The sequence below is a fragment of the Gallinula chloropus genome (genome assembly GCF_964237585.1).
Source record: "Gallinula chloropus genome assembly, chromosome: Z".
Taxonomy (NCBI): Eukaryota; Metazoa; Chordata; class Aves; order Gruiformes; family Rallidae; genus Gallinula; species Gallinula chloropus.
The window spans coordinates 13,716,915-13,730,344 of NC_140089.1; the positions used below are offsets into that span (position 1 = coordinate 13,716,915).

At 41.1% G+C, this 13,430-nt stretch overlaps 1 protein-coding gene across 1 annotated transcript in view; it reads left to right on the forward strand.

Moving 5' to 3' along the window:
• The window catches only part of ECPAS (Ecm29 proteasome adaptor and scaffold), a gene marked incomplete at its 5' end in the record, with an annotated part of 69,410 nt that overhangs the window by 16,062 nt on the left and 39,918 nt on the right, over positions 1-13,430 (forward strand). Inside the window, 13 exons of the mRNA XM_084277976.1 lie at positions 704-822; positions 1,887-2,039; positions 4,207-4,375; positions 4,886-5,025; positions 6,696-6,777; positions 7,036-7,155; positions 7,333-7,418; positions 7,681-7,759; positions 8,892-8,941; positions 9,494-9,560; positions 9,658-9,780; positions 10,899-11,002; positions 12,708-12,831. Coding sequence (XP_084134102.1) covers positions 704-822; positions 1,887-2,039; positions 4,207-4,375; positions 4,886-5,025; positions 6,696-6,777; positions 7,036-7,155; positions 7,333-7,418; positions 7,681-7,759; positions 8,892-8,941; positions 9,494-9,560; positions 9,658-9,780; positions 10,899-11,002; positions 12,708-12,831 — 1,416 coding nt within the window. The remainder of the gene's footprint in view (positions 1-703; positions 823-1,886; positions 2,040-4,206; positions 4,376-4,885; positions 5,026-6,695; positions 6,778-7,035; positions 7,156-7,332; positions 7,419-7,680; positions 7,760-8,891; positions 8,942-9,493; positions 9,561-9,657; positions 9,781-10,898; positions 11,003-12,707; positions 12,832-13,430) is intronic.

Consider the following 13,430-nt stretch of genomic DNA (forward strand, 5'->3'; position numbering starts at 1 on the left):
TCCCAACTTCCTCTGCGGTAAGCACGGGCATCTTCACTAGATCAGGTGACTCAGAGCCCCAGCAAGCCTGACCCTGAATATCTCCAGGGATGGGGCCTCCACCACCTCTCTGGGCAACCTGTTCTGTGCCATGAGGCTTCATAGAATTTCAACAAAGGCCAGAGAAGGGCCATGCTACCCACTTCAAGACTTCTTTCATCCAGGTCATTGAACACAGGACTCTTTCCTCTACAGTTCTCAGCTGGATTTGGATTGACATGATAGCAGTTAGATATTCCAGTATTCAGTATTGCTTGTCCTGTCACTGGACTCTGTTAGGATTGTATTTGCAGCATTTATTTATGATTTAGAAGAAATTAAGAACTTTCAGGAGGAACCTTGCCTGTCCTGCTGACTTTGTAATTATTCAATATTGCTTTCTGTTTTAACACAGAAATAGGTGAGAGAACATTACATTTGTTTTCCTTGAAGCTGTTTCTCAGGTAAAGCTGCTTTTGGTGAAATTGGCAGCGAGTCAGAGAGGCTCAGCAGAATCTCTGTTTTAAGAGCTGTTAGTCTTGAGGGCCTTAGAATGAAGAAACTGGTCTTCCAAAACATTAATGTTGTTTCTAATACCCAATTTTATAACAACATGCAAGAAGAGTTTAAAAAAGGGACTTTTTTTGCACTGTTGAAATAACGTGTGCTTTTTCTACTCCTTTAGAACTTTACCATAATTTATGTTAAGATGGGATACCCCCGTCTGCCTGTAGAAAAACAATGTGAATTGGCTCCAACTCTTCTCACTGCAATGGAAGGAAAACCTCAACCACAGCAAGACAGGTATAAATAGTTACTCTTGGAGTTAATTATGTTTGTATTGATTTAATTAAATAAATTGTATCACTTGTGAAAAGTTGGGGTTTTTCCTTGGTGATATCCTCATGGTGTTGCAATATGAGCAGGATCTGCTTCGCCAGATGCCATGTGTTATGATGGATATGCCTGTCCATGTCCCCCAGACATCTTCTTCAAAGTCTGGTTTGCAGCTTAAGGCCAGCCCTTCAGTAAATATCCTCTGTCCAGCAACAGTAAATGTCTCACTTTGGATTCTCCGACTTGTGGGAACTACATTTCCTAGTAATTTGAAACAATAAGTTGTAATAAAAAGAAGACTGAAGTTGAGAACTGCTGGTTACTAAAAATTTGCAGGAAACTGTTAATTACTTATATTGAGATGGGTTTTGACCTCGCTGGCACTGGAAAGTGATGTAAAAATTGTATCTTCATTCACTCTACATCACTGTGACAGTGTAAATGTATTTTAAAAATTATCTTAATGACAGGTCTTGCCTCTGTTCATGAGATCGTTTTGAACATGTTTGCTTGTCTTCTCTGGCACCACGTTTTTGCCCTCTCTGAAAAGCAAGTACGTGAGTGAAGAGAGCTTTGGGAAATAGGGCTATACTGGCATATAACCAATATATTTATCTGTGTGCTCTGTTTGGTGAAGCTGAACAGTATTGATGAACTTCTGCGCTAGGCAAACTCAGATGTAAAACTTAAATTTCTTATGGATGAGAGAGTTCTAGACTATATTCTGTGGCATAACTACAAAACGTTAGAAGTCTGGACAGACTCAGTGACTGTCTTGCCAGATGTGTGTACATGCCTGCAGGCATGTGTGTTCTATTTTAAGTGCAAATCCTGATTTATCTTCTGCCTTCCATTTTTGAGTACATCAAATGGCAAATAGCTGCCACTAGATCATGAGTCAATGTAACTTGTGTTGCTATTGTTTTTTGCTATTAAGGATCACCTTTGTTGTTAAAGGTTTCTCTCTTGAATGTTAAGAATAAACAGGCGTGATTTTTTTGATGGTTGCAGTAAATATAATTGTTTTTCAGCCTAATGCATCTTCTAATACCAACCCTTTTTCACATGAAGTACCCTGCTGAACCACTGAAAGCAGCAGCTTCTCCATTTAATCTTGCTGAAAAACCAAAGACTGTACAGCTGCTTTTGGACTTTATGTTGGATGTTCTTCTTATGCCTTATGGGTAAGTTAATACAGGTCTTCTCTAGCCTTGATGTGTTCTTTAGGTGTGAAACAGTACAAACACCATTGGAAACTGATTTCAAATATGCTTTGTTTCCTAGCTCAAATGCAGCCAGTTACATGTTTCAGTAAGATAAAAAGCAGGGTCCTAATTTTAAGAATGGGATCAGCACCTTCCTTATTTAACATGGGTTTTTTTTTCTACTTAATTTGGTGTTTCAATATTCTGTTCTTGACTTCTTTTAGTATCAAGGTGAAGCTATGAGACTTGTGAGCTGTCTGGTAAATAACCAAACCATTAAACAAAAGACAGATGAAAACGTATGCTCATCTCCCTACGGTTGAATTTTAAGTCTTACTCCTCCAAAGTTATAAGCAAGAGTAATCTCAGAAAACTTGTGCTTTCCAGCATTGAGCCTTTAGTAGCAAGATTTATTGTTCACCTGTCTTCTGATGAAAAATGTTTAACTGTAATAGCATGCCTAGCTGTAAGCACTGCTTCTGAGAGCAAGAATGATTTACAGAGCAACTTGAATTTACTGAACACTGCAGTTAGGGATCTTCTAGTGTCTAAAATCAATACTTTCTCAAAATCCATTTTCCACTAATTTTTGTAGTGTCTTTGTATCACTAGGTGAGTTTTTGCTTTGAAAGAAAATAGGAGTAATTTTAACAGTAGAACCTTCTTTTTTTTTTCTACAGTAATTGATTCCTGTAGTATTTTTCTGGGCCCAAAACTCTTGCTCACCAAAGTGGATTATCCTAAAGGAATGACTTTTTAAATAGTGAGCATGTGGTGTTTTGCCTTGTAGCTTTGCTGGAGGCCATGGTCCCATGAGATAATTTGGGGGCCACTTCTTTACTGTTCGCATTTGTAGACTGTTGCAGTTTATAGCTTAAAATGCCTAAATGTGAGCTCCTCTGCTCAGAGTTCATGCTCTTCAGATTGCCCAGGTTTATGTTTTTAGCTTCACCTCCACACTGCTGTGCCTGTAGCATCAGCAGATTAAGTCCTTGGGCTTTGCAGTGACACTTCAGTTCCTTCCATGCCTCCCTTCCATTCTGGCCAAGCATGACAGTGTTTAAATACTCAGATGGGTACCGGACGAAGGTTCCATTTTCTTTCCAGAAGATGCTCAGAGCCTGTCTTCAGCTGGCCTGTGTTTCTGGATGTCTCTCTCTTTTTAAAGTCTTCCTCCCTGGGGTGACACAATTTGCAGCTGTTTACAGCTAGTATTTATGCCTGGTAGAACTTGCTGTGTCATTACCCAGTTGTGAATTAGCCTTGCTTACCTGTAGTGCAGTGAAACAACCAGAAAGCCCAGCTACGGCTCAGAACTCATAATCACCTTCAAGTGTTTAAAGCTTTATTTAGTGAGAGTTTAGAGGAATGGTTATGCTTGTTGACTGCATACTTCCTTTTGCTGCCTGTGCACCGAACTTAAAACAGGTTACAGGTGACAAAAATAAGTGTTGAACTCTGCAGTACAAGTCTGATGCCTTCATGTGTTGATCAATTTTCAGGGATACAGGGAGATGTGGAGCGGCTTTTGTGAGCATGGAGTTGTGCACAGGGCAGCTAGACTAGCTGTTCTCTGAAAAGACCTAAGATCTGTGCACTTAACCTTTATGGCTTTTGCTTTCCTTCCCTGCCCAGCACAAAACTGCCATTTTCCAAGGCATTCTAATTATTATTTTTTTAATATCAGGGGTTCTTTCCTGACACTTATCCATCTTGCATAAGTTTCATTATTTCTTTTTGTTAGGTTTGCATTTTTCATAGAAATCATACAAATATTGTTAAAGCTTTTTAGTACAAGTTTCTTTAATGTAGTGGTGCCTGAATATTCGCTTCTAATACAGAAGAGATCATTCTCTTTGGTTCGTAGCCTGAGGTAACTTTTCAGAAATGCCAGTGGTCTCTTAGCAAGGCTTCTTTTCAAGCAGTTATAATGAGATCATTACAGGTTTTGCAGAATATGCTGGGATAACTGGTAGCTTAGTCTTGACTGAGTAAATTCTGGCTTATGAATGTCAGAGTCAAGGGATTAATTAAAGAGGAATACGTGAAGTTGGACTGGCTGTTTATTCCTCTGTTTAAGCACCTACTTCAGCTGGCAATGTGGGCTGGTAAAGCCTCTAATGAAACTTCTTTCCCTTCTGCACAGGTTTGTATTGAATGAATCTCAGAGTCGACAAAACGTGGCCTCAGGCCAGGGCTCTTCAACCAGTAGTGTGGGAGGTTCTGGAATTCCTCAGCCACCTCCAGGGATGAGCTTTTATGCAGCCAAAAGGGTCATTGGAGATAGCCCATGGACACCAGAGCTGCTGGAACAGGTACTTGAAGCTGTGGGGCTGGTCTTTGGTGAACTGGGGATGGTAGCAGCGATGACTATAGACAGAGGAACCGAAGGCTGGAGGGAAAACACTCATTCTGACCACGTCTTTGGGGGATTTTGAGGGACTTCACATGATGCCTGAAGGAGTTTTGCCATGCTGAGATGGGATGAGCTAGCAGTTCTCAGAGCTGATAAGGAAACATCTATGACTGCAGCCTACTCTGGTGTTTTCTTCCTAAAGATAGTAAGGTTGCAAAACTCCGTTATGTTGATGAAGCATCCATTTTTAGCAGAGAAGCAGCTTGTCCCTAATTATAACACTGATACTTTGTCTCAGGTGACTGCTTTGACAGGAGGCAAGAAGAGGGCACTGCTAAAGAGATTCAGAGAATGTGAACTTCTTAGCCAGCAGGAGCCATCATTTCAGACAGCTGAACTGCTATGGTTACTGTAACATATGCTTTCTGCTTGTCAGTAACACTACCTTTACTTTCCCACTGTTGAACAGTGTAAGCTGGGGATAGTGAAGTTCATTGAAGCTGAGCAAGTGCCAGAACTTGAAGCTGTTATACACCTGGTTGTAGCCTCCAGTGATACAAGACACAGTGTTGCCACTGCAGCAGACCTTGAACTGAAGAGCAAACAAAGGTACCAATTTGCATTTTTGGAAAAGGTGGTGCTAGTGTTCCTAACAAAGCTAGCCAAAATCTAGTGCTACAGGGAGACTGCTTTGCAGAGGGGAAGGCTGAAGTTCCCCATGTACTTGGTAGGCAGCCATGTATTCATACAGGGCTGGGAATGGTGTGGTTCAGTCTTGCAGCAGAACTTCACTTGCCTTTGGAGCTGACTTAGCTCTCTGTTTTCAGTCGTCTTTGGTATCACCTTTGAGACATTTTCCTTATTCCTTGGTTTCCAACTTGCCCGCTGGATTATTGGTAGTCAGTAAGGATGTAGTAAGTGATTCACAGCTGGTCAGCTTACCTATATTGTCTTTCCCAGAAAAGTACACTTTAAATTATTAAGGGAGTCAAGAGGCTGTAATAGTGAAGTGGACCATAGTTTGGGAAGTTTGGCAGCCACTGTGTTCTGCATTTTTACAGCTTTTGATCATCTGAAGTTCTTATTTCATGATCTAAAGACAATGCTTCTGTCTAACAAATCAAAAGGGCAGAGTAATTACTCTTGGTACTATTTGCTGATCATGGGAGGTTTTCTGGCTCACGTAGGTTTGAACCAAAAGACGCTTGCCTTTGACATGAGTAGGTGGCCTGTGTATTACTAGAAGCATAGGGCTATTTTACTTGGAGTCAGATATGTAATGTGAAACCATCTCCATTCAAGCTCTAGCCATGGCAGGGGAGATGATTCTGGTTAGTGATGACAGCCTGGTTAAGGAAGGCAGTCAAAAGATTTTGCTGTTTGTCTCATCGTTCACTTTGTGTTGATATTCTTTGCTTGCAGAGCAAACTATGTGTGTGGGCAAAATGCATGTTAATGTGCATTGTTTTAAAGGTCTTTTATCAGAAAAATATGCTACTTCACAGCTCACTTGTTTGGAAATTAGTTGGTTTACTGAAAGAAAGAGATAGTTCTGTCTCCTCCATTTTTATGAAGCACACATGCTTAATTTCGGGAGTTTTGTGTCATGTTGGGTATATGTGTGTGTGTTCCAGCCTCATAAATATGTCTTGTTTCAGTGGGAGAGAAGGGAGCATGTGGGTTTGTGGTGGTATTGCCCCAGCTGAGAGCCAAGATCCACGCGGTTGCCTGCTCTTTAAAGGAAGAGGGCGGGGGGGGGGGGGGGGGTGGGTGGGAATTGGGGGATGGGGTGGGGAAGGGAAAGGGAAAAAGGAAAAAAAGAAAAAAAAACCCAAACCCAAAAACCCCGTGGGTTGGGATAAGGATAGTTTACTAGAATAGCAGAAAGATAAAATATAACAATGCTAACAGGACTTTAGAGCAAAAAATATATGAAACTGTTGATACACAATGCAGTGTCTCACTGAACCCACAGCTCAGGCTGTGCCACCCAGAGCCGTCCCAGAACCCAACTGTCCCCCAAAAACCACGCGTCCTGGAGCTTCTTCGGCACAGCCTTCTCATGGTGAGAAGCTCAAAAGCCCTTGACAGCTTGAAAGAACTGAAAACATCAGTGTTGTGAACATTCTTCTCATCCTAAATCAAAACCACAGCACTGTACCTGCTGCTAGTAAGGAAATGAACTCTGTCCCTGCCAAAACCAGGACACACACGTATTTTTTAAAGTAATCAAAGGTCAGAAATGTAACATGTTCAATGTGTGTTTTTTTTTCCTTTAGTTTAATTGACTGGAACAATCCTGCTATCATCAACAAAATGTATAAAGTGTATCTTGGGGATATACCACTGAAAACCAAGGAGGTAAGATTTACTTTCTGAGTTGCATACCTGTTTAATTTTTGAAGCTGTAATTTTTGTTACCTTATTTTATTTGGAGAAATTTATATTTCTTTAATGTGTCACTTCCTTTGATCTCTGCTTTCACTGAACATTTGTGCTATTAAATAATTTTCTCTTTGTCCCAGTGTGTTCTGCTTTGCAGTAGAAGGTAGTTTAGTTAACTTGAAAGTACTACCCTCCAAAGGTACACTATATTATTTCAACTCTTGTTTCCAACAGGGGTCTGTTCTGAAACCAGAAATGAAACGAGAGTCAGTCAGCACTCGTGTTAAGTTAAAGATAGTTCCTCATCTCCTGCGATCCAGGCAAGCTGCAGAAACCTTCCCAGCTAACATTCAGGTAATGCTTAAGTTCCTAACGCTCTTCCTAATAAGCTTGATAATACAGTTCCTGCGGTACTTAGGGGAGGGAACTGCTTTCACTGATGACAGTGTTTAAAGAAGAGGAAGGGAATTAGAAAACCTTTGAAAGTCAGGCTGGAAAATCTCTGATCTGCTTTTTATTCCTTTTGGCCAGGTGGTTTATGATGGACTCTTTGGTGCAAACACAAATGCAAAACTGAGAAGTCTGTCCTTGCAGTTTGTACATCATATTTGTATCATGTAAGTAATTCAGAGTGAGCAGTCTGTTTTTTAGCAGTTTGCCTAGAAGCCACCCTACTGAACAAAGGGCAAAGGAAGAGCACTAAAACTCATAGCACGTAGGGGTTTTTCCTTAATCCTGAAATCTGTGCGTGTGTGTGTGCTTGCACACATTAAGATGTAATTTCTCAGCTTAAAGTTGAGAAAAAGTGATAATTAAGAGAAGATACTTTTAAGAGATGCAGAAAATAATACATTGGTTTTTTTGTGTGTCTAATTGCAGTTGTCCAGAAAGTAAAATAAAGCCATTAGGCCCAATGCTTTTAAACGGACTTACAAAACTGATCAGTGAATACAAAGAGGTAAGCTGAAAGGTTCTTTGCTATAAAGATATTCTTCATGTGAGTACAAGCAAAAGATGAATATTTTTATGATGGAAGCTGATAAATCTGTGTAGTTGCCTGAGATGGCAGTCGAAGAATAGCTTTTATAAAATTCTGTTGGAAAAGAAACAAGTACTTAAAATGTTATATAGGAAAACTCTGGGGTTTGTTAAACAGCTGTGGGTAGGTGCTTGGATGCTGTTTGCAAATCATAGAATACACTGAGTTGGAAGGGACCTGTAGAGTCCAGTGTCTCAGGACTACTGTTGATAGTCTAAGTAGTGAGGCCGGAGTAGCATCTGCCTGCTGTTATTCATTACTCTGGAGCATACAGAGTCCTCGGCTCTAGGCATATACCTCATTCTGATAAGCAGTTATATAGACTTGCTTGTGGTACCTTCCATCCTGTCTGTTCAGGGATAGCATTGCTATAGGAAGGGTGTTAACAGCCAGAACTACAAATGTGGCTGGCCTCCAGAGGTCTTTCCAGAAGGCAAATTCCCCACAATACTCTGACATTCATCTTGGGCAGGACTGATGTTGCAGAACACCTCTTCTACAGTTCTGATTCTCTTTCTGGTTCATTTGAACTATTGAATGTGACCTTCCAACCTGAGTTGCTGTTGGAACACGTGGGCCCTGCCATTGGGAAGGGCATGAAAAAGGAGTGTTCAGGAGGAAGTGAGTCCATATGTAATGTGATGCATTGGTAATCTGCAGGATTCAGCGTGCAAGCAGCTTCAAACAATGGAAGCTTCCTTTTGTCTGAGGCTGCTGTTGAGGGCCAGTGTAAGGTTTCTGTCCCTTTGCTACTGCTTCCTATACTTGCTGAATCTCTTCAACTGTCTCTCTTGAAATACAATGTGGTTAGCTGCAACCAGAGGAAGACATATTTTGTCTTTTCTGTTTCCTGTGGAAAAGTATGATCCCTCTGCTCCTATGTAATAATTCTATTCTCAGTTATTTTATGTTCAGTATTTTTTGTCATGAAAGCCTGTTTGAGTACTTTGGAGACAGGTTTAAAAGTAAACATTTAATTATAAAAATACACCTTTTTGTATTTCTGGTCTTGTTGAATTTTATTTATTGGGGTGTTTTTTTTTCATTCAAGGATTCAAAACTGCTCTCAATGGCATATTCAGCAGTTGGAAAGCTCTCCAGGTAACTGAAGCACCATTTAAGCAATGGGATATTGCATAATTTTTCCAGAGTAATGTGTTAATTTGTCAGCAGCAAGCTTTATGCCACCTGCCAATTTTTCAGTTGATCATACCGTGCAGATTAAAGCATTCTTCTTGTGACATCTCCAGAGCTGTAAAAAGAAATATGCTTTAGCCAATAGCTTCTCTAACAATGATTAAAGACAGCTTATGAATTATGCACGGTATTTAAGAAGTGGTTGCACTTTCTGGATTGCCAGAAACATAAATTTAAGGAATGTACCTAAAAGACCAGAGAGCATAGAGCTAGCTGAGTGGTATGTTTGGTGGTACCTAATGGTCTGTACAGTATCTTGCTTTTCAAACTATGTTAGGGGAATGTGGGCTGTTCCATGGTGGAAATGGTTAAAATAGACCAAACTCTCTCTGCTGGCTCTGTTTCATTTGACAGTTACAATGTGGGATGAGGGGAACACCAATGAAATTTGAAACATTTCAATTTAAAAAACCAAACAAAAAAATCCCCTTCATTAATTGAAATATCTTGTTTCAGCCGAATGCCCCAGCTTTTTACCAAGGATATAGCACTGGTACAGCAGTTTGTTGAAGCTTTATCCAAGGTGGGTGCTTTGGGAAATTGTTAATATTTTGTGCTAGTTTTGCTTAATTCTTGTCACTGCACACTGTAAAGTGAAAACTCTTGGTTTTGTACTGCAGGAAGATGCTGATACTAGGCTTGCTATTCAGGAGGCTTTGTCTATGATGGTTGGAGCATACAGGAGTTTGGAAGGAGCCCAGCGTACCATGATGGAAGCTCTTGTAGCTTCTTATTTAATAAAGGTATTTAAAGTGGAGTCAAGTTAACTACCTTAAAGAGCTACTAGGTTTTTCTCTGTTTCTTGACACTTTTATTGTATATATTTGGAACAGGTCTCCCTTTTCTTACTGAATGTATTGGCCTGTCTGCGTAAAGAGGATGGTGTATGCTCAGATTAATTGTTTTTTATGTGGTACAGTGGCTGCAAGAGGAGTGTCAGTGCAGTTTTCTATTTATATTCTGTTCTGCAAAGAAACAGATCCATTGTGATGGCACTGTATGTTTCTGATAGTCTTCTAAGAAAAGTAGATGCTTTGAGGACAGTATCTTGTGAAGTGCTTTGTTAAAGCAAGAGTTTGGTAAAAGGGACCATTCAGGGTTAAATGGGGATTTAAGTATGTTGTGTGATTTATAAGGAACTCTGGAACTTCCCCAGGACGTAAGCCTGGAGAGAATAATCCAGTGGAAACCACTCTTCACTGACTCTTTACCAAGTATCTTATTTGTGTTCAGAATTCCCCAGAGTTCTGGGTTTTCAAGATGAGTGGGTTTTGTATACTCTGTGTCTACATAGATACTCAGGGTGGCTGCAGGGGTATATGTATTTCTGGGGATTGCACTAGGAACTGTGTAGAAGACACTTTTCATTCTGATAACACTTTTGTCTGGGTACTAAAGCAGTCTAGGTCTCCAGGCAAGTACCATTTTGATACTGTCTGAACCCAGCAGCAAGAAGGGACCACTCTGAGCTAATGTTTCTTTTTCACCTCTGTGCTGCTCCTATGCACAGCTCTGCTTTGTGTGGACAGATTATGTATGTCTTTGTTCATTTCAAAAGTACCTGGTGTCTAAGATGTCTAAGAATTAGTGATAACTGATTTATGATTCCCAAAACTGGACATATATTTAATTAAACTTTTAATTCTTCACTTGTGTATACACGAGAAGCTAGCTTTTCCTTTCCCTGTGTCCAGCCTTAGGAAGAGTTAGCGAGAACACTGTCTCAAAATGTCTACAATCTTTGAGTCCTATTAGTACCAGAGGACAAAACAGATGACTGATTTACAAGTGGTGAGTGAGTGCAGGTCATTAGTGTGTTCATTTAAAATTCAACCCTATGTTTGTGTTTCTTCTCTTTAAGCCTGAAGTTCAAGTACGTCAAGTGGCTGTGAAATTTGCTAGCACGGTATTCCCCCCAGATCATATCCCTTCCAGATACCTACTCCTGTTGGCTGCAGGAGACCCGTAAGTTGTTTTCTTTTTTAAATTATTTCATACACAGAGGTATGTATTTGCATCCAATGTATATTTGGATGAAATGTGAATGCATATATTGAATGTAAGCATGTTCATCAAAGCTCATTCATGGAAAATCAAGTAAGATAATTAAGACACTAATCTTTACATAGGGGCATTCTTGGCAGTTCATAGAATCATAGAATCGTAGGGGTTGGAAGGGAGCTTGAGAGATCATGGGGTCCAACCCCCCTGCCAAAGCAGCTCCCTAGGACATATCACTCAGATAGGTGTCCAGACGGGTCTTGAATATCTCCAGAGATGGAGACTCCACCACCTCCCTGGGCAGCCTGTCCCAGGGCTCTGTCACCCTCACTGGGAAAAAGTTCTTCCGCATGTTGGTGCGGAACTTCCTGTGCTCCAACTTGCAGCCATTGCCCCTTTTCCTGTCTCCACAGACCACTGAAAAGGGGCTGGCCAATTACCCCTGCATCCCCTGCTTAAGATAATTATAGACTTTAATTAGGTCCCTCCTTAGTCTTCTCAAGGCTGAACAGTCCCAACTTACTCAGCCTTTCCTCATAGGGGAGATGCTCCAGGCCCTTAATCATCTTCGTAGCCCTTCTTTGGACTCTCTCCACGAGATCCCTGTCCTTTTTATACCAAGGAGCCCAGAACTGGACACAATACTCCAGGTGGGGCCTGACCAGGGCAGAGTAGAGGGAGAGGATCACCTCCTTTGACCTGCTGGCCACACCTCCTCCTGATGCACCCCAGGATCCCATTGGCTCTCTCAGCCACCAGGGCACACCACTGGCTCATGGCCAACCTGTCATCAACCAGGACCTCCAGGTCCTTCACAGAGCTCTTCTCCAGCAGGTCATCCCCCAGCCTGTACTGATACAAACGGTTGTTCCTTCCCAGGTGCAAGACTTCACACTTGCTTTTGTTGAACCTCATCTGGTTTCTCCCTGCCCAGCTCTGCAGCCTGTCCAGGTCTCTCTGGATGGCAGCGCAGTGTTCCTGCGTGTCAGCCGCTCCTCCCAGCTCTGTATCATTGGGTACTTGCTGAGGGTGGATGCTATTCCCTCATCAAGGTCGTCAATGAAGATATTAAACAGGACTGGACCCTGCACTGAGCCCTGGGGAACACCGCTAGTAACAGGCCTCCAGTCAGATTCTGCTCTGTGAAGAACTGATACTATGCCTTACAGTTTTTGACTTGAATTCTTTTTGTTGTTTTGGCTTAACTGCTGTCACTAAAGCACTTTGTGTTAGTGATCAATTGCAGTTGCAAAGGAAAAAATAAATTGACTGAATTTATTCACTGTTTCAGGAGTAGATAGTGATAAACCTGGTAGTTGTCAGTTGAAGCTTGAATAAAGGAAGTGATAGGGAGGAGGAGTAGATAGGAAAACAAGGATGAGGGAACCAGGAACTGTTGGTGAGCACTAGCAGGATGTCGGAGGAGCAGAAGTGGGCTGATACAGACTGTTCTGCAGAGGCCACTTGTCACTATCCTTTTTCTTCCTCCTTTCTAAAGTAAACAAATCATTAAAAGTTCCAGTGCAAGCTTTTCCCCCTTCCTTTCAAAAAAACATGTCTCATTTAAAAACTGTTCTCTTTCCCCTGACTTCCCAAGATATCTTATTGCTCATTAAAGGCCATTTGCTCTGTACAAGTAACATCTGTTTCTCATCTTTTCTTCTGGAAGGCGGGAGGAAGTACATGGAGAAGCCCAGCGGGTGTTGAGAACATTTCCAGGTCAAAATGAAAAGGAGAGCTCTGGGAAGCAGATGCCTTCCTTCCCTGAAATGGTCCATTACATTCAAGACAAGGTATAGTGCTTCTGTCCCAGTAAACGACAATTACTTACCTGATGCTCAGTCATGAAATTAGTGTGGTTTTCACTTTCTTGTATCCACCTCCCTCACTATCCCCAAGGAGTAGAGTTAGCAATGTCATGTGTGAAGACCACACATGATACTGCATTGCATAAAACAAGCAAACAAAAAGGGTTTCAGGCTAAGAAAGGAGATGCGGGAACAAGCAAAGAAGCCTGGTTTGTTGACTTAAAGGCTTAATTATTCATGTTCATTGCAATCTGTGGAAATAATGGCCATGTAAGTAACTTTTCACTAGTCTAGTGGAATGCTGTACCAAAAAACAGTATCATTGAGTTTACACACACTGTTTGCACTTGAGACATCATCTGGAGATGTGTTAAAATCTAGTCAGTTACATGCTTCTGTGTATGGTAGCTATAATAGGCTTATAACCTATTAAGTTTATGTGAAGGGTCACTGACAATACTTATTTCCTCTGATAGCTTACTTTTAAAAAATGTCAGAAGTATATATTGTTAGAGTACATCTGATTTTGCAAGAAGTCTGATAACAGAACTCAACCTGAGAGATTTCTCATGACATATTAAATA